Source organism: Coregonus clupeaformis, chromosome 25 (assembly GCF_020615455.1).
Source record: "Coregonus clupeaformis isolate EN_2021a chromosome 25, ASM2061545v1, whole genome shotgun sequence".
NCBI classification, from domain to species: domain Eukaryota; kingdom Metazoa; phylum Chordata; class Actinopteri; order Salmoniformes; family Salmonidae; genus Coregonus; species Coregonus clupeaformis.
The window spans coordinates 12,693,450-12,714,817 of NC_059216.1; the positions used below are offsets into that span (position 1 = coordinate 12,693,450).

General features: G+C 45.1%; 1 protein-coding gene across 1 annotated transcript; it reads left to right on the forward strand.

The window, feature by feature from the left end:
- Positions 1 to 484: 484 nt before the first annotated feature.
- On the forward strand, positions 485 to 21,137 carry pabpc4 (poly(A) binding protein, cytoplasmic 4 (inducible form)). The gene is made up of 15 exons (XM_041847487.2): positions 485 to 1,124; positions 12,479 to 12,672; positions 12,967 to 13,082; positions 14,741 to 14,880; positions 15,043 to 15,137; positions 15,259 to 15,396; positions 15,559 to 15,654; positions 15,765 to 16,034; positions 16,296 to 16,386; positions 16,539 to 16,664; positions 16,789 to 16,922; positions 18,382 to 18,472; positions 18,687 to 18,817; positions 18,930 to 19,034; positions 20,753 to 21,137. The coding sequence occupies exons 1-14, from the start codon at positions 929 to 931 to the stop codon at positions 19,029 to 19,031; spliced, it is 1,920 nt and encodes a 639-aa protein (XP_041703421.1). The 5' UTR covers positions 485 to 928; the 3' UTR covers positions 19,032 to 19,034; positions 20,753 to 21,137.
- The last annotated feature ends 231 nt before the right edge of the window (positions 21,138 to 21,368 follow it).

Sequence of the window (21,368 nt, forward strand, 5' to 3'; positions counted from 1 at the left end):
ACTCAAGTATGACAATTGAGTACTTTTTCCACCACTGATGGGGTGAGATATAATCACACTTCACCAAATAAATCATTGTCCTCAACTAATCAAATGCCCCTTTCCTAAAAAATTACATTTGATTGAATAAAAAAAATCTGTCAACTGCAGCCATTTTTTTCCTTTATAGTTTGTTACCATAAGCATGGCCATCATCCACCTACAAATATTTTTCTCAGCAATTAGACATTGATCGTATGGGGGGCGTCATACCCAATATTACCCTACACATGTCACAAGGATTTTTGTTGTTGTTGAATAAACCGGTCAATGGAAACAATCTGTGGTCAAACCCAGATGTCGCTGTAGGGATCTGTGTTGGGTAGTTGTGACAGAACACCCGCCGCGCTCTCTTTTACACCGCATGCTCAGCTTTTTTTTCTATCACAAGTTTGACCCTGTCTGTTTCTTCTGCGCACTGCACTGTCTATAAAGTGGCCATGCTTTTCCCACGCAGTCTCTTTCCCCGGCCACAAAACAACTGTGAGTGTAACTCACCGTTCTTTAACAACTTTAAAAAACAAAAAAAATATAAAATACATAAAATCTTAAAAATAAGTAGCCATCGTAATATTCGAAAATAAAAAATATTTAAAAAATCGCAAAATATTCTTATTTTTGGGGGTTAATAATAGGCCTCGGGCTTAACCCGAAGTGTAGGACAAATCGATTTTTTAGGAGAATACGCCGAAATTCCGTTTTAGCTGTCACTTTTCTTTTCTCGTCAGCGAGTCGTGGAAAACTTCTCTAGATCAAGTCACATTTTGGTGGCAAGAGCGTTTTCTTAGGCACAAATTACTCACAGATTCGGCCCCGGAAAACAATTCTTAACAGCAATTCTCGTGGCTAGCGTGAGGGAAGAATTCATACATTTTGTGCACTCCAAGAAATGAACACAGCGAATGCGGAGAGTTATCCAATGGCTTCTCTATATGTTGGCGACCTGCACCCTGATATCACTGAAGCTATGCTGTATGAGAAATTCAGCCCAGCTGGACCAGTACTGTCTATTCGAGTATGTCGTGATATGATCACCCGACGCTCTCTGGGTTATGCCTATGTGAATTTCTCGCAACCCACGGACGGTAAGAAATAAAGCATGCCTCAAAATCGGTGTCTGTTTACGTTACAGTAAAGCGTTAATTGGATCTTTTGATTTGAGCATGTTGTCAACCGTGTTATTCAGTGCATTTGTCTAAAAGAGTATCCAATGTAAAGCACATCTTGATTTTAATGAGCATCAATTGTGATATGATTTCCTGTTAGAAAGTCCACTATATATACAAAAGTATGTGGACACCCAATCAAATTAGTGGATTCGGCTATTTCAGCCACATCCGTTGGTGAAAGGTGTATAAAATCGAGCACACTGACATGCAATCTCCATAGACAAACATTGACAGTAGACTGGCCTTACGGAAGAACTCAGTGACTTTCAACATGGCACCGTCATAGGATGCCACCTTTCCAACAAGTTAGTTTGTCAAAATTCTGCCCTTCTAGAGCTACCCCGGTCAACTGTAAGTGCTGTTATTGTGAAGTGGAAACTTCTAGGAGCAACAATGGCTCAAACGCGAAGTGGAAGGCTACTTAAGCTCACAGAAGGGGACCGCTGAAGTGCGTAAAAATCGTCTGTCCTCAGTTGCAACATTCACTACAGAGTTCCAAACTGCCTCTGGAAGTAACATCAGCACAAGAACTGTTCGTCGGGAGCTTCATGAAATGGCGAGCAGCCGCACACAAGCCTAAGATCCCCATGCGCAATGCCAAGCGTTGGCTGGAGTGGTGTAAAGCTCGCCGCCATTGGACTCTGGAGCAGTGGAAACGCGTTCCCTGGAGTGATGAATCATGCTTCACCATCTGGCAGTCCGACGGACAAATCTGGATTTGGCGGATGCCAGGAGAACGCATAGTGCCAACTGTAAAGTTTGGTGGAGGAGGAATAATGGTCTGGGGCTGTATTTCATGGTACGGGCTAGGCCCCTTAGTTCCAGTGAAGGGAAAGCTTAAAGCTACAGCATACAATGACATTCTAGACCATTCTGTGCTTCCAACTTTGTGACAACAGTTTGGGGAAGACCCTTCCTGTTTCAGCATGACAATGCCCCTGTGCACAAAGCGGAGTCCATACAGAAATGGTTTGTCGAGATTGATGTGGAAGAACTTGACTGGCCTGCACGGAGCCCTGACCTCAACCCCACCGAAAACCTTTGGGATGAATTGGAACACCGACTGCGAGCCAGGCCTAATCGCCCAACATCAGTGCCCGACCTCACTAATGCTCTTGTGGCCCAGAAGAGTAGAGGCTGTTATAGTAGCAAAGGGGGGGACCAACTCCATATTAATGCCCATGATTTTGGAATTAGATTTTCAACAAGCAGGTGTCCACATACTTTTGATCATGTAGTGTATCTACATCATTCACACTTATGTTACCTGTATAGAGCTCTGTGGTTACCTCGACAGACTCCACTACATAGTGCAAACATACCAATGCAAATTAAGAAGAGGTGTAGGCTAAGCCCCAACTCCGCAAGTAACATAATTGATCTAAAACTACACTGCTCAAAAAAATAAAGGGAACACTAAAATAACACATCCTAGATCTGAATGAATGAAATAATCTTATTAAATACTTTTTTCTTTACATAGTTGAATGTGCTGACAACAAAATCACACAAAAATTATCAATGGAAATCAAATGTATCAACCCATGGAGGTCTGGATTTGGAGTCACCCTCAAAATTAAAGTGGAAAACCACACTACAGGCTGATCCAACTTTGATGTAATGTCCTTAAAACAAGTCAAAATTAGGCTCAGTAGTGTGTGTGGCCTCCACGTGCCTGTATGACCTCCCTACAATGCCTGGGCATGCTCCTGATGAGGTGGCGGATGGTCTCCTGAGGGATCTCCTCCCAGACCTGGACTAAAGCATCCGCCAACTCCTGGACAGTCTGTGGTGCAACGTGGCGTTGGTGGATGGAGCGAGACATGATGTCCCAGATGTGCTCAATTGGATTCAGGTCTGGGGAACGGGCGGGCCAGGCCATAGCATCAATGCCTTCCTCTTGCAGGAACTGCTGACACACTCCAGCCACATGAGGTCTAGCATTGTCTTGCATTAGGAGGAACCCAGGGCCAACTGCACCAGCATATGGTCTCACAAGGGGTCTGAGGATCTCATCTCGGTACCTAATGGCAGTCAGGCTACCTCTGGCGAGCACATGGAGGGCTGTGCGGCCCCCCAAAGAAATGCCACCCCACACCATGACTGACCCACCGCCAAACCGGTCATGCTGGAGGATATTGCAGGCAGCAGAACGTTCTCCACGGCGTCTCCAGACTCTGTCACGTCTGTCACATGTGCTCAGTGTGAACCTGCTTTCATCTGTGAAGAGCACAGGGCGCCAGTGGCGAATTTGCCAATCTTGGTGTTCTCTGGCAAATGCCAAAATGTCCTGCACGGTGTTGGGCTGTAAGCACAACCCCCACCTGTGGACGTCGGGCCCTCATACCACCCTCATGGAGTCTGTTTCTGACCGTTTGAGCAGACACATGCACATTTGTGGCCTGCTGGAGGTCATTTTGCAGGGCTCTGGCAGTGCTCCTCCTGCTCCTCCTTGCACAAAAGCAGAGGTAGCGGTCCTGCTGCTGGGTTGTTGCCCTCCTACGGCCTCCTCCACGTCTCCTGATGTACTGGCCTGTCTCCTGGTAGCGCCTCCATGCTCTGGACACTACGCTGACAGACACAGCAAACCTTCTTGCCACAGCTCGCATTGATGTGCCATCCTGGATGAGCTGCACTACCTGAGCCACTTGTGTGGGTTGTAGACTCCGTCTCATGCTACCACTAGAGTGAAAGCACCGCCAGCATTCAAAAGTGACCAAAACATCAACCAGGAAGCATAGGAACTGAGAAGTGGTCTGTGGTCACCACCTGCAAAACCAGTCCTTTATTGGGGATGTCTTGCTAATTGCCTATAATTTCCACCTGTTGTCTATTCCATTTGCACAACAGCATGTGAAATTTATTGTCAATCAGTGTTGCTTCCTAAGTGGACAGTTTGATTTCACAGAAGTGTGATTGACTTGGAGTTACATTGTGTTGTTTAAGTGTTCCCTTTATTTTTTTTGAGCAGTGTATAATGGGAGAGGATAAATGTTTTCCCTCACTTTGGACTCTCAAGTAAACTTGCTCTGAACCATGCATGGCACAATCAGTCTACTAAAGCATACTGTACGGACTCTCAACTACTTTTTGCCTTGCATGGACTAACTCCGTTGAGTGGAGAAGTACACATTTGGAATTGTATCTCTTGACCCATATAGCGATGGTGGCCCACTTCTTCCATCTGACAGCGTTGGAGGATTGATCAGAATCTGCTCCAAGACTCCTGCTTTGCCATGTACAAGACTCCTGCTTTGTACATGTTGTAGCCAGGCTACTGTCTGTGTTCTGATTCTACTTTTGAATAGGTGGAGCTGCAGTTATGCTCCAGAGTTCTGCTCCACACTGCCTAACGCCAGGGTTTCCCAAACTCGGTCCTCGGGACCCCAAGGGTTGCAGATTTTGGTTTTTGCCCTAGCACTACACATCTGATTCAAAGTTTTGAACATTTGCATCAGCAAAAAACAAAATGTGCACGCCTTTGGGTCCCGAGGACCGAGTTTGGGAAACGCTGAAACCCAAAGTGACCCATTTCTGCTCCTATTTAAAGGGCCATCAGGGAACCGTTCTGCAGTGAAATGTATTCCCATTACCACCCCTGCTGCCTTACACACCGAGAGGAAGAAAAGGCTCATCTGAACAATAACTCATGCATTTCTGTGCTTTTTGTGGATCATGTGATGTCATGCATTTGTGTGTCATCTGATCTGAAAAGAATACATCTGAATAGATTGCTTCTGCAAATACATTTCTGCTGAAACCTTTCACCTGGATGTAACACCTTCTTATGGTTGGATTTCTTGAGTAATTGTTGAAGGGTGGTGTAATTCCCAACATCTCCATGTTCTTCTCTACATGTGGATCTGTAATGTTTTTCTCAGGTTCTAGGGGCTTACATTGTCCCAACTTACTCCATACAAGGGGAAACACTTGAGGAATTTCCAACATTTGTATTGGGTTGTCAGTCCAAGCCCCAATCCCCAAAAGTCTGAAATATAACATATAATTTCATGCTTTGATATACCACTTGATTCAACAATCACTCTTCTCATTATCCAATGTATAGTTATTATCTACAGTAGAATATTGTATTTGTTGGGGAGTGTGACCTGGCAGGGTTGAGCTGTAGCATATTGTGTGTTCTACGAAGGTGTCTGTGTCTGCCAACTGTTTATACAGTGTGGGCCTTTTTGGCTGTTGCGTTTTCATTTTGCACCTGCATCACTTACAGTTGAAGTCGGAAGTTTACATCCACCTTAGCAAAATACATTTAAACTCAGTTTTTCACAATTTCTGACCTTTAATCCTAGTAAAAATTCCCTGTCTTTAGGTCAGTTAGGATCACCACTTTATTTTAAGAATGTGAAATGTCAGAATAATAATAGAGAGAGTGATTTATTTATTTAATCACATTCCCAGTGGGTCAACAGTTTACATATACTCAATTAGTATTTGGTAGCATTGCCTTTAAATTGTTTAACTTGGGTCAAACGTTTTGGGTAGCCTTCCACAAGCTTCCCACAATAAGTTGGGTGAATTTTGGCCCATTCCTCCTGACAGAGCTGGTGTAACTGAGTCAGGTTTGTAGGCCTCCTTGCTTGCACATGCTTTTTCAGTTCTGCCCACACATTTTCTATAGGCTTGAGGACAGGGCTTTGTGATGGCCATTCCAATACCTTGACTTTGTTGTCCTTAAGCCATTTTGTCACAACTTTACTTGGGGTCATTGTCCATTTGGAAGACCCATTTGCGACCAAGCTTTAACTTCCTGACTGATGTCTTGAGATGTTGCTTCAATATATCCACATCATTTTCCTTCCTCATGATGCCATCTATTTTGTGAAGTGCCCCAGTCCCTCCTGCAGCAAAGCACCCCCACAGCATGATGCTGCCACCCCTGTGCATCGTGGTTGGGATGGTGTTCTTCGGCTTGCAAGCACCCCCTTTTTCCTCCAAACATAAAGATGGTCATTATGGCCAAACAGTTCTATTTTTGTTTCATCAGACCAGAGGACATTTCTCCAAAAAGTATGATCTTTGTCCCCATGTGCAGTTGCATACCGTAGTCTGGCTATAAGGCGGTTTTGGAGCAGCGGCTTCTTCCTTGCTGAGCGGCCTTTCAGGTTATGTCGATATAGGACTTGTTTTACTGTGGATGTAGATACTTTTGTACCTGTTTCCTCCAGCATCTTCACAATGTCCTTTGCTGTTGTTCTGGGATTGATTTGCACTTTTCGCACCAAAGTACGTTCATCTCTAGCAGACAGAACGCGTCTCCTTCCTGAGTGGTATGACGGCTGCGTTGTCCCATGGTGTTTATACTTGTGTACTATTGTTTGTACAGATGAACGTGGTACCTTCAGGCATTTGGAAATTGCTCCCAAGAATGAACCAGACTTGTGGAGGTCTACCATTTTCTTTCTGAGGTCTTGGCTGATTTCTTTTGATTTTCTCCTGATGTCAAGCAAAGAGGTAGGCCTTGAAATACATCCACAGGTACACCTCCAATTGACTCAAATGATGTCAGAAGCTTCTAAAGCCATGACATTTTCTGGAATTTTCCAAGCTGACCCACTGGAATTGTGATACAATTATAAGTGAAATAATCTGTCTGTAAACAATTGTTGGAAAAATTACTAGTTTGTTAACAAGAAATTTGTGGAGTGGTTGAAAAACGAGTTTTAATGACTCCAACCAAAGTGTGTGTAAACTTCCGACTTCAACTGTATCTGACTCAGTCTGTGCCAGAGTTGAGAGAACCCCATGGCAATATTACCTGGAGGTTGATCACAAAACACAACATAACATCATGTCTAGGTCGAGAATATATAGGTTAAGACAACGTCGTCACAAACCTGGGACTAGTGTCCCATTGTTGCAAAGAGTTATGGGAAATGTCTTAAAGGCTCTGCATGGTCAATTTGACGTCTGAAGTGGCCATATAGCATTTACTGCGATGCAGCCTTCGCAGACGTCAGGGCTTTCATACTTCTTGAGCTTAGTGAAGCAGAGCTATTGTGAAGGAAGTTGTCAAGGAAGTGAGTTTGTGTTTATACAGGACCTACCGTCCCCACCTACCATCAACCAATCATGTCAATACGGAGCTATACGGAGCCCTCCGCATTGTTAGAAAAATTTAGAGGGGCACGGTGATGCCTGCATGCCTCCGGGGGCTCCGTTATGGCGTCACACCGTCCATACACAGCCTCCGACCACATTTACGGATCAAGCATAAATTGGCTTTTAACTTTTGTCATCTTCAACCTAGCATCATCTCAGGAAGTAAAAGTGTAGTACAACTACCACAGATTTAGGCCTACGACTACTACCACATACACTGAACAAAAATATAAACGCGATATGTAAAGTGTTGGTTTCATGAGCTGAAATAAAATATCCTAAAATAAAATATCCTAAAATATCCTAGAAAGTTTCTTTATATCCCTGTTAGTGAGCATTTCTCCTTTGCCAAGATAATCCATCCACCTGACAGGTGTGGCATATCAAGAAGCAAATTAAACAGCATGATCATTACACAGGTGCTCCTTGTGCTGGGGACAATAAAAGGCCACTAAAATTTGCAGATTTGTCACACAACACAATGCCACAGACCACTCAAGTTTTAAAGGGAGCCTGCAATTGGCATGCTCACTGCAGGAATGTCCACCAGAGCTGTTGCCAGATAATTGAATGATCATTTCTCTACTATAAGCTGCCTCAATGTCATTTTAGATAATTTGGCAGTACGTCCAGCCGGCCTCAACACGCCAGCCCAGGACCTCCACAACTGGCTTCTTCACCTGCGGGATCGTCTGAGACCATCCACCCAGACAGCTGATGAAACTGTGGGTTTGCACAACCGAAGAATTTCTGCAGAGACTGTCAGAAACCGTCTCAGGGAAGCTCATCTGCGTGTTCGTCGTCCTCGCCAGGGTCTTGACCTGACTGCAGTTCGGCGCCGTAACCTACTTCAGTGGGCAAATGCTCACCTTCGGTTGCCACTGGCACGCTGGAGACGTGTGCTCTTCATGGATTAATCCCGGTTTCAACTGTACCGGGCAGACGGCGTGTATGGAGTCGTGTGGGTGAGCGGTTTGCTGATGTCAATGTTGTGAACAGTGCCCTATGGTGGCGGTGGGGTTATGGTATGGGCAGGCATAAGCTACGGACAACGAACACAATTGCATTTTATCAATGGCAATTTGAATGCACAGAGATACCGTGACGAGATCCTGAGGCCCATTGTCGTGCCATTCATTCACTGCCATCGCCTCATGTTTCAGCATGATAACGCACAGCCCCATGTCGTAAGGATCTGTACACAATTGCTGGAAGCTGAAAATGTCCTAGTTCTTCCAGTTCTGGCCTGCATACTCACCAGACATGTCACCTATTGAGCATGTTTGGGATGCTCTGGATTTATATGTATGACAGCATGTTCCAGTTCCCGGCAATATCCAGGAACTTTGTACATCCATTGAAGAGGAGTGGGACAACATTCCACAGGCCACAATCCACAAGCCTGATCAACTCTATGCGAAGGAGATGTGTCACGCTGCATGAGGCAAATGGTGGTCACACCAGATACTGACTGGTTTTCTGATCCACGCCCCTACCTTTTTTTTTTTACGGTATCTGTGACCAACAGATGCATATCTGTATTCCCAGTTATGTGAAATCCATAGATTAGGGCCTAGTGAATTTATTTCAATTAGTTCAGTTCAGATATTTCCTTATGAACTGTAACTCAGTAAAATCTTAGAAATTGTTGCATTTATATTTTTGTTCAGTGTATTTGAGGAGTGTAGTCTTCATGTGCCTAAAGTAGCTTTGGCTGACCATCTCTACTTTCAGCATGTCACAGCGGCATTTAACAGTTTCAAGACCTGGTGTTGCTCATCTGAACATTCTTGTTGAATGTGTCTCCCATCAATGGCAGGCAGAGAATGCTCAACTCACACTCCACACCAGCACATACCTCTCAGGACCCCTCTCTAAATATAGTCCCTATCTCAGGCAGCCCAAATGTTGCCTGCTTATAATATCTAAAACCATATAAAGTATCCATTTAAGGATAATGTTTGACAGAATCTATTAGGGTGGCTACCAGCATCACCTAGAATAAACTATCCAGTTTTCAGTTTTATGACTAAATACATTTTATAGTATATCATCACACTGACCTGTGAAGTTCACTTCAAGGTTTTTTTTGTGTGTTACATTCACTTCACCTCTTATTTGATTTCATAATGTGTTTATCTATCTCTGCTATTCATCCATTGAGTAATCCCAGCTCCACATGGTGCCCATTGGGCTCATGTTTTTTCATCAAGTTTGGCCCTGGGAACCTTCCAGAACTAGACAGACACCGAGCAACCATCACACACCATCTCTGAGCTGGTTTGTGTGAAGTACAATTGCACAGAAAACTGCTGATGCCAGCAGACGCAAGGGAGCTCTGTTTTGTTTACTGGACATTTTTAGCTCTAAAGCCCGCAAGGGTGTGTGTTGCTGTGGAGTGACGGGGAACAAAGTGAAGCTCTCTGGTTGGCGCGTGTGCCCAGATGGACATGAGAGGGGACATGTGAGAGCCAGGCGGCAGGAAAATGAGAACGGGTACAACATAAATCACGATAGGCAGATCTAGAAACGTAAATCGAAGTTACAGCACACTGGCGGCATATGTAGTTTGGACAAATAAAAATAATACAGTGGCTGGTATTTATTAGAGAACCTCTAATAGAGAACCTATAAGAGTATGTCAAGTTTTCAAGAGCCATTTGCCCTATTGAATTATATATGTACATGTACTGTATGTATCCCATTGTTTATATTCATTATGAGAGAGTGAATAATCTACAGTGGGGGAAAAAGTATTTAGTCAGCCACCAATTGTGCAAGTTCTCCCACTTAAAAAGATGAGAGAGGCCTGTAATTTTCATCATAGGTACACGTCAACTATGACAGACAAAATGAGAAAAAAAAATCCAGAAAATCACATTGTAGGATTTTTAATGAATTTATTTGCAAATTATGGTGGAAAATAAGTATTTGGTCAATAACAAAAGTTTCTCAATACTTTGTTATATACCCTTTGTTGGCAATGACACAGGTCAAACGTTTTCTGTAAGTCTTCACAAGGTTTTCACACACTGTTGCTGGTATTTTGGCCCATTCCTCCATGCAGATCTCCTCTAGAGCAGTGATGTTTTGGGGCTGTCGCTGGGCAACACAGACTTTCAACTCCCTCCAAAGATTTTCTATGGGGTTGAGATCTGGAGACTGGCTAGGCCACTCCAGGACCTTGAAATGCTTCTTACGAAGCCACTCCTTCGTTGCCCGGCGGTATGTTTGGGATCATTGTCATGCTGAAAGACCCAGCCACGTTTCATCTTCAATGCCCTTGCTGATGGAAGGAGGTTTTCACTCAAAATCTCACGATACATGGCCCCATTCATTCTTTCCTTTACACGGATCAGTCGTCCTGGTCCCTTTGCAGAAAAACAGCCCCAAAGCATGATGTTTCCACCCCCATGCTTCACAGTAGGTATGGTGTTCTTTGGATGCAACTCAGCATTCTTTGTCCTCCAAACATGACAAGTTGAGTTTTTACCAAAAAGTTATATTTTGGTTTCATCTGACCATATGACATTCTCCCAATCCTCTTCTGGATCATCCAAATGCACTCTAGCAAACTTCACTCCTCTGTAGCTCAATTGGTAGAGCATGGCGCTTGTAACGCCAGGGTAGTGGGTTCGATCCCCGGGACCACCCATATGTAAAAATGTATGCACACATGACTGTAAGTCGCTTTGGATAAAAGCGTCTGCTAAATGGCATATCATATCATATCATCATATCATTCAGACGGGCCTGGACATGTACTGGCTTAAGCAGGGGGACACGTCTGGCACTGCAGGATTTGAGTCCCTGGCGGCGTAGTGTGTTACTGATGGTAGGCTTTGTTACTTTGGTCCCAGCTCTCTGCAGGTCATTCACTAGGTCCCCCCGTGTGGTTCTGGGATTTTTGCTCACCGTTCTTGTGATCATTTTGACCCCGCGGGGTGAGATCTTGCGTGGAGCCCCAGATCGAGGGAGATTATCAGTGGTCTGGTATGTCTTCCATTTCCTAATAATTGCTCCCACAGTTGATTTCTTCAAACCAAGCTGCTTACCTATTGCAGATTGTCTTCCCAGCCTGGTGCAGGTCTACAATTTTGTTTCTGGTGTCCTTTGACAGCTCTTTGGTCTTGGCCATAGTGGAGTTTGGAGTGTGACTGTTTGAGGTTGTGGACAGGTGTCTTTTATACTGATATCAAGTTCAAACAGGTGCCATTAATACAGGTAACGAGTGGAGGACAGAGGAGCCTCTTAAAGAAGAAGTTACAGGTCTGTGAGAGCCAGAAATCTTGCTTGTTTGTAGGTGACCAAATACTTATTTTCCACCATAATTTGCAAATAAATTCATTAAAAATCCTACAATGTGATTTTCTGGAATTTTTTTCCTCATTTTGTCTGTCATAGTTGACGTGTACCTATGATGAAAATTACAGGCCTCTCTCATCTTTTTAAGTGGGAGAACTTGCACAATTGGTGGCTGACTAAATACTTTTGTCCCCCACTGTATTATGATTTGTGGCTTGCAAGGGACTTCTGGTCCAATGTGTCTGTGTGAGCGCCATGTGCTCCTGCCTAGCCAACTGGAGCTGCCCCTCCCCTCCCCTAACAGCTGGTCAGTGTGGTGGCAGGCGGGGGTAAGACTCCATAGCCACATGGTGTAGTTAGTAGTTAGGACACTCCAATATTAGCGTGGTTCCTTAATAAAAAATGTGCCTTGAACTAGGGCCAGTAGTTTTTTTCTGACCACATGACTTGACCAGGAATAATTTCTAGTCCTATCCATCAAGACACAATGTGGTGGAGTGAATGATTGGGAGGCGTACATATGGTGTTGCATGGTGGGGTGTAGCATGCAGCATGGTGGGGTGTAGCATGCAGCATGTTGGGGTGTAGCATGCAGCATGGTGGGGTGTAGCATGCAGCATGGTGGGGTGTAGCATGCAGCATGTTGGGGTGTAGCATGCAGCATGGTGGGGTGTAGCATGCAGCATGGTGGGGTGTAGCATGCAGCATGGTGGGGTGTGCATGATTGGAAGTTGGCACTAAATAGCATAAACAACATGGTGTGGTGGACCCAGTGGCTGAGATGTTTTTAGTTTTGTAAGTAAACACCCTGACTCTACCCTCTGACCTCTCCCCCTGCCCTCTAGCCGAGAGAGCCCTGGACACCATGAACTTTGATGTGGTGAAAGGGAAGCCAATCAGAATAATGTGGTCACAGAGAGACCCCTCCCTCAGGAAGTCTGGGGTGGGCAACGTGTTCATCAAGAACCTGGACAAGACCATTGACAACAAGGCCCTCTATGACACCTTCTCTGCCTTTGGGAACATCCTGTCTTGCAAAGTAAGAGTAGGGCGGCAGGTAGCTTAGTGGTTAAGAGCGTTGTGCCAGTAACCGAAAGGTCGCTGGTTCTAATCCCCAAGCCGACTAGGTGAAAAATCTGTCGATGTTCCCTTGAGCAAGGCACTTAATCCTAATTGCTCCTGTAAGTCGCTCTGGATAAGAGCGTCTGCTAAATGACTAAAATGTAAATGTAAAAAATGTAAGATGGAAGTGTTTCTGACCAGACATCTGTATGACATTATGTGTATACATACTGTGTAATTTTTTTAAACCGCATAAACTTGTCTCAAACAGGTTGTATGTGATGAGAATGGATCCAAGGGATACGCGTTTGTGCACTTTGAGACGCAGGACGCAGCCGACCGCGCCATCGAGAAGATGAACGGCATGCTTCTGAACGACCGCAAGGTGTGAGTGTCTGACCAACTAGGAGAGGGTGGGGAAGTGGCTGGACTTGAGTTATATCACTGTGTCGAACAGGGATGGGCAACTCTAGTCCTCTGGGCCTGATTGGTGACACACTTTTGCCCCAGCTAACACACCTGACTCCAATAATCAACTAATCATGATCTTCAGTTTAGAATGCAATTAGTTTAATCAGCTGTGTTTTGCTAGGGATGGGGAAAATTGTGACACCACTCCGGCCCCTGAGGACTGGAGTTACCAATCCCTGGTGTAGAAAGTTGACAGTTTAGATCAGGGTTCTCCAACCCTGTTCCTGGATATCTACCCTCCTGTAGGTTTTCACTCCAAACCCAGTTGTAACTAACCTGATTCAGCTTATCAACCATCTAATTATTAGAATCAGGTGCGCTAGATTAGGGTTGGAGTGAGAACCTACAGGACTGTAGCTCTCCAGGAACAGGGTTGGAGACCCCTGGTTAAGATCAATCAAGGGCAGCTAGGATGTTGATAAGGATTGTACATGGTTGGAGTCTCAAGTAGTAGCTCATCTGTTTGCCTATACTGTGACAAGGCAGAAGACTATTAAACTGGTTAAGGGGGAAGTTAAACATTTCTGGGGATAATGAAGGTGAATGAGTACACTCCAAAAGGGTTCTTTGGCCGTCCCCAAAGGAGAACCCTTTTTGGTTCCAGGTAGAACCCTTTTTGGTTCCAGGTAGAACCCTTTTTGGTTCCAGGTAGAACCCTTTTTGGTTCCAGGTAGAACCCTTTTTGGTTCCAGGTAGAACCCTTTTTGGTTCCAGGTAGAACCCTTTTTGGTTCCAGGTAGAACCCTTTTTGGTTCCAGGTAGAACCCTTTCGGGTTCCAGGTAGAACCCTCTGTGGAAAGGGTTATAAATGGAACCCAAAAGGGTTCTACCTGGAACCAAAAAGGCCTGTAGATAGATATAAGGAGCCATATAACACCCCATACTCAGTCCCCATACACCCTGGCTTTCTGTGTGGTTTGGTGAACTACACAACTAACAGTGAATGTTTTTTTGCAGTGCTTACTGGGAAATTAACCTTTTAAACCTACACAACAAAAAATGTCCACTCTCTGGTCACCTCACTCCCCGTGTCAGCTGAGCATCCGTCTGTCTGTATGTACGTTTGTCCACCCCGGTTGCCTGTCTGTCGTGTGTAACCACGCTTGTGTGTTTTAGTGATGGAGCGAGTGCAGGAATGCAATACTGGAGCACGGCTTGGGAGAGGTCTGCATAGCAAGGTACAGTCTGAGTAGAGGAAGATGATCTATCAACCTCGTTTGGTCCTCAGCTTTCCTCTTTATGGACCTCTGTCCCTCCATCCCTCAAGTCTTGGACTAGGAAATGTCATTGTTTCTGTGCTGTGTTCTGCTTGATTGTGGTGCCATAAACAGTGCAAGAAGAAGTTTGATCAATGTTGTTCTTGAGAGGTCCTTGACTGACTCACTGTGATGTTGTCTTATACAAAGTGCTTCCTTCTATTTAGTAGTCATGTCTGGACATCCTCAATGTCAGTGCTGTGAACACCAGCTTGAAGCCTGAAAACATGTATCTCAGATGAAAAACACAGTCCCTTTCTCCCTCCTGCTCAGGACTGTTTTACAAGAGTTGTGTCGCTGCTCTCTCGCGGTGTTTAGGTTCGTTGGACGTTTCAAGTCTCGGAAGGAGAGGGAGGCAGAACTTGGGGCCAAAGCAAAGGAGTTCACCAACGTCTACATCAAGAACTTTGGAGACGACATGAATGATGACAAGCTAAAGGAAATGTTTGACCAATACGGTAAGCTGTGACAAACAGACTCATACTGCGTTTTCTCATTAGTGGAGCAGTTTAGTTTTTCACATGTTAGTCTTGTAATCCACCCAAGGAACCTAGACATGCACTTGCATTTCTGAAAACTCATATAGCTGAGTCCCAATTGTTACCTTTTCCTCCCTGCAGGTCAAACTCTCAGTGTGAGGGTTATGACCGACCCCAGTGGTAAATCCAGAGGTTTTGGCTTTGTGAGTTACGAGAAACACGAGGACGCTAACAAGGTAGGTACTATTATACCTTCATAACAACAGTTGTCAATACAAGTCAGTGGGCTTTCATGGTTGGTGGAAAAAGACTAAGAGACAATCACACTCTGGTTGTAACGAATGAATCTCTACTCAGGCATGTGAGGAGATGAATGGCCAAGAGTTCAACGGGAAGACGGTGTTTGTGGGGCGCGCTCAGAAGAAGATGGAACGGCAGGCGGAGCTAAAGAGAAAGTTTGAGATGTTGAAACAGGAGAGGATCAGCCGTTACCAGGTCAATCACTCTCCTCCTCTGGCACCACTATGGCTAATAGAACACTGATAAGAACCAAATGCCATCATTCAACCTGACATCTTGTTTCATAGTACCCACCCATTAGGCAACAAGCCAGGCTGAGTATGTGTGTGGGTCATGACTGTGTATTTATGGTTTCAGGGCGTTAACCTTTACATTAAGAACTTGGACGACACCATTGACGACGAGAAACTGCGAAAGGAGTTTAACCCATTCGGGTCCATCACCAGTGCCAAGGTGAGAGAGTTCAGCAGAGGTCAATATGGTCCAACAACAATGACCCCTTTTTAGTTGTGTATTTGAAGTGTGTTATCCAGATATAACACAGCTGACTTCTCTCGCTGCAGGTGATGCTGGAGGAGGGACGGTCCAAGGGCTTTGGGTTCGTCTGCTTCTCCTCTCCTGAGGAGGCCACCAAGGCTGTGACTGAGATGAACGGGCGCATCGTGGGCTCCAAGCCACTCTACGTGGCCTTGGCTCAGCGCAAAGAAGAGCGCAAGGCCCACCTCACTAACCAGTATATGCAGCGCATCGCTGGCATGAGGGCCATGCCGACCAACGCCATCATCAACCAGTTCCAGCCGGCCAGTGGATACTTCATGCCTGCAGTGCCACAGGTTAGTGTTGGAGGGAGAGAGGGTTAAAATGGGTTTGAGATAAAGTTATGTGTGCTTTACTGTAAATGCCCTTCACAACAGCCATGTCAGGGTTCTGACAGTTGATAGGATAGACTGCTGTGCAAATGCCAGTAAGATGATTGGCACTGTAACAAGTGAGTCAGTTGTTGTTTACATAGAGTAAGATTGAGAACTTTAATGTTGTGCAACATTATTGCACACATGGTTACTTGTCTGTCATTGTGTGTGCGCGTGCGTCAGGCCCAGAACAGGACCACCTACTATGCACCCAATCAGCTGGCCCAGATGAGGCCCAACCCCCGCTGGCAGCAGCAGGGTGGCAGAGGCCAAGGTGAGGGTTAGAGATGACATTATACACAATGACTGAATCTATCATGGGTTATATATCCAGGCTATGTTTATTCAAGTACTACATGTCCATACTGTATTATGGGGACATTAACTGCTGTCCAATAATAACCCTGCCTCCACCCTCCTTCCTAGGTGGATTCCAGGGGATGCCCAACTCCCTGCGCCAGCCTGGTCCACGTGCCAACCTGAGACACCTGACTCCCAATGCCAGCGCCCAGGGCCCCCGAGGCATGGGGCCTTCTGGAGCTCAGAGAATTGGTAAGACTGGATTGCCTCAGTATATCTGATATTAACTGATTACAATTGATATGGTGGAAATAATACCTCATCAAACTTCATATACTTGGCGCATACATCCTTTATGTTTAATCCCTACCATTAGGAAGTGCTGGCCAGTCCATGGGTCCTCGTCCCTCCATGGGAGTCCCTGCCCCTCGGGCCATGACACCCTACAAGTACGCCACCAGCGTACGCAACACTAACCCCCAGGTGGTGCACCCCATCACCTTACAGCAGGTAAAACTCACTAACCTGGCAGCAGGTGGCTTAGCGTTTAGAGCGTAGGGCCAGTAACCGAAAGGTTGCTTGTTCGAATACCCGAGCTGACAAGGTGAAAAGTCTGTGTCCTTGAGCAAGGCAATTAACCCTAATTTGCTCCAGAGGTGGCGTACTACTATAGCTGACCCTGTAAAAATATATTTTATATTTGAGATTCTTCAAATAGCAACCCTTTGCCTTGATGACAGCTTTGCACACTCTTGGCATTCTCTCAACCACATTCACCTGGAATGCTTTCCAACAGTCTTGAAGGAGTTCCCACATATGCTGAGCACTTGTTGGCTGCTTTTCCTTCACTCTGCTGTCCGACTCATCCCAAACCATCTCAATTGGGTTGAGGTCAGGGGATTGTGGGTTGTGGAGGCCAGGTCATCTGATGCAGCACTCATCACTCTCCTTCTTGTAAAATAGCCCTTGCACAGCCTGGAGGTGTGTTGGGTCATTGTCCTGTTGAAAAACAAATGATAGTCCCACTAAGCCCAAACCAGATGTGATGGCGTATCGTTGCTGTGGTAGCCATGCTGGTTAAGTGTGCCTTGAATTCTAAATAAATCACAGACAGTGTCACCAGCAAAGCACCCCCACACCATAACACCACCTCCTCCATGCTTTATGGTGGAAAATACACATACAGAGATCATCCGTTCACCCACACCGCGTCTCACAAGACACGGCGGTTGGAACCAAAAATCTCCAATTTGGACTCCAGACCAAAGGACAAATTTCCACCGGTCTAATGTCCATTGCTTGGGTTTCTTGGCCCAAGCAGGTCTCTTCTTCTTATTGGTGTCCTTTAGTAGTGGTTTCTTTCCAGCAATTTGACCATGAAGGCCTGATTCACACAGTCCCCACTGGACAGTTGATGTTGATGTGTCTGTTACTTGAACTCTGTGAAGCATTTATTTGGGCTGCAATTTCTGAGGCTGGTAACTCTAATGAACTTATTCTCTGCAGCAGAGGTAACTCTGGATCTTCCATTCCTGTGGTGGTCCTCATGAGAGCCAATTTCATCATAGCACTTGATGGTTTTTGCGACTGTATACCCCCCTACCTTGTCGCAACACAACTGATTGGCTCAATGCATTAAGAAGGAAAGAAATTCCCCAAATTAACAAGGCACAACTGTTAATTGAAATGCATTCTAGGTGACTACTTCATGAAGCTGGTTGAGAGAATGCCAATCTCAAATATAAAATATATGTTGATTTGTTGAACACTTTTTTTGGTTACTACATGATTCCATATGTGTTATTTTATAGTTTTGATGTCTTCACTATTATTCTACAATGTAGAAAATAGTAAAAAATAAAGAAAAACCCTGGAATTAGTAGGTGTGTCCAAACTTTTGACTGGTACTGTATATATATTCATCACTGCCCTGTTTTAAACTCTTCGTTGCCTGTCTTTCTCCTCTCAGGCTCAACCAGCTGTACATGTGCAAGGTCAGGAGCCTCTCACAGCCTCCATGCTGGCCGCTGCACCCCCTCAGGAGCAGAAGCAGATGCTGGGTGAGTGCTGGAACAGATTGGTGGTGTGTCATATTGGTTCTTGGACGTTCAATGACAAATTCTAGAGTCTAGACCTTTTGGAGGGGTTCTGAACATCAATGCAAGGGTTATACAGTATCATTTTACCTGTGAGAAGCATTCTTAACCTTCCATCGCTCTCTCTCTCTCTCTCTCTCTTTCTCTCTATCACTCACTCACTCACTCACTCACTCAGGGGAACGCTTGTTCCCCCTGATCCAGCCCATGCACCCCAGCTTGGCAGGGAAGATCACTGGGATGCTGCTTGAGATCGACAACTCTGAGCTGCTGCACATGCTGGAGTCCAACGAATCCCTGCGCTCCAAGGTACCAGCAACAGGATAATATCAGAATAAGATCATAAAAAGGGATCTAGAGTCATATAGTTTTGTCCAAGGCTCTGACTCTGTCTCCTATTTCACTGTTTGTGTTTGTGAAGGTGGAGGAGGCTGTTGCCGTGCTCCAGGCCCACCAGGCAAAGAAGGATGCCACACAGAAAGTGGGAGTCATCACTACCACCGCTGCTGCCGCTACCTCCTGATGTGTAAAGACCGCTTACTAAATGTTTCAAAATAATTTATACTACACTGCTCAAAAAAATTAAGGGAACACTTAAACAACACAATGTAACTCCAAGTCAATCACACTTCTGTGAAATCAAACTGTCCACTTAGGAAGCAACACTGATTGACAATAAATGTCACATGCTGTTGTGCAAATGGAATAGACAACAGGTGGAAATTATAGGCAATTAGCAAGACACCCCCAATAAAGGACTGGTTTTGCAGGTGGTGACCACAGACCACTTCTCAGTTCCTATGCTTCCTGGCTGATGTTTTGGTCACTTTTGAATGCTGGCGGTGCTTTCACTCTAGTGGTAGCATAAGACGGAGTCTACAACCCACACAAGTGGCTCAGGTAGTGCAGCTCATCCAGGATGGCACATCAATGCGAGCTGTGGCAAGAAGGTTTGCTGTGTCTGTCAGCGTAGTGTCCAGAGCATGGAGGCGCTACCAGGAGACAGGCCAGTACATCAGGAGACGTGGAGGAGGCCGTAGGAGGGCAACAACCCAGCAGCAGGACCGCTACCTCTGCTTTTGTGCAAGGAGGAGCAGGAGGAGCACTGCCAGAGCCCTGCAAAATGACCTCCAGCAGGCCACAAATGTGCATTTGTCTGCTCAAACGGTCAGAAACAGACTCATGAGGGTGGTATGAGGGCCCGACGTCCACAGGTGGGGGTTGTGCTTACAGCCCAACACCGTGCAGGACGTTTGGCATTTGCCAGAGAACACCAAGATTGGCAAATTCGCCACTGGCGCCCTGTGCTCTTCACAGATGAAAGCAGGTTCACACTGAGCACATGTGACAGACGTGACAGAGTCTGGAGACGCCGTGGAGAACGTTCTGCTGCCTGCAACATCCTCCAGCATGACCGGTTTTATTTTTTTATTTCACCTTTATTTAACCAGGTAAGCCAGTTGAGAACAAGTTCTCATTTACAACTGCGACCTGGTTTGGCGGTGGGTCAGTCATGGTGTGGGGTGGCATTTCTTTGGGGGGCCGCACAGCCCTCCATGTGCTCGCCAGAGGTAGCCTGACTGCCATTAGGTACCGAGATGAGATCCTCAGACCCCTTGTGAGACCATATGCTGGTGCGGTTGGCCCTGGGTTCCTCCTAATGCAATACAATGCTAGACCTCATGTGGCTGGAGTGTGTCAGCAGTTCCTGCTATGGACCGCCCGTTCCCCAGACCTGAATCCAATTGAGCACATCTGGGACATCATGTCTCGCTCCATCCACCAACGCCACGTTGCACCACAGACTGTCCAGGAGTTGGCGGATGCTTTAGTCCAGGTCTGGGAGGAGATCCCTCAGGAGACCATCCGCCACCTCATCAGGAGCATGCCCAGGCGTTGTAGGGAGGTCATACAGGCACGTGGAGGCCACACACACTACTGAGCCTAATTTTGACTTGTTTTAAGGACATTACATCAAAGTTGGATCAGCCTGTAGTGTGGTTTTCCACTTTAATTTTGAGGGTGACTCCAAATCCAGACCTCCATGGGTTGATAAATTTGATTTCCATTAATAATTTTTGTGTGATTTTGTTGTCAGCACATTCAACTATGTAAAGAAAAAAGTATTGAATAAGATTATTTCATTCATTCAGATCTAGGATGTGTTATTTTAGTGTTCCCTTTATTTTTTTGAACAGTGTATAATAATAATATTTCTCATCCAATGCTTGTTTTTCTTTCTAGGACGCAGACAACTGAGAAAAGACAGGGAGAGATTACTACATTGGCTTCAAATGCCTGGGTCATCTCTACAAAATCCTATGCAAAAATAAAAACGTACTTGAGTATTGAAAAAAATATTATAGTACTTCATTTTTCTAGTTGTGTAATAATTTTAAACTTTACCAAAAACAAAAATTAAGGGAATTCTCCGAACTAAATAAGTCCCTTTATTTTGTAGACAGGAAATACCCTTTTTCTATAAGGAAAATGAGCTTTGCTCTTAGTTCTTTGTTTGAAAGTTTTGTGTTTGATGATTTGAACAATTTGGATTCCTCCATCCCATCATGTTATCATGGGTGGTGTGGTATATGGTATTCTCAATAAAGCGATTCATATATCAAGTTTACCACATTGTTTGTTTTTCCTTTCCACTATAGTTTGCGTACTACCATAGCCCCCTAGTGTTTACACATTGCATTGCTCAAGTGAAGCATTGAAGAAATATTAGATTTTGGTTAATGGTCAAATTATTCATTCATTTCACAAAACCAAAAAAGTATGGTACATTAAACTAGCTACCTTCGCAGGCTGGGGAGCATAAAATAAATAAAATGTAGGATTCTGGAATTGAGGACTG

Bases quoted from the DNA above. Each gene is read 5' to 3' on its own strand.
- pabpc4 (XM_041847487.2), top strand. From the start codon at position 929: ATGAACACAGCGAATGCGGAGAGTTATCCAATGGCTTCTCTATATGTT. The intron at 15,397-15,558 runs GTCAATCACTCT...TTATGGTTTCAG, and splicing joins AGAGGATCAGCCGTTACCAG to GGCGTTAACCTTTACATTAA. The intron at 18,818-18,929 runs GTACCAGCAACA...GTGTTTGTGAAG, and splicing joins ACGAATCCCTGCGCTCCAAG to GTGGAGGAGGCTGTTGCCGT.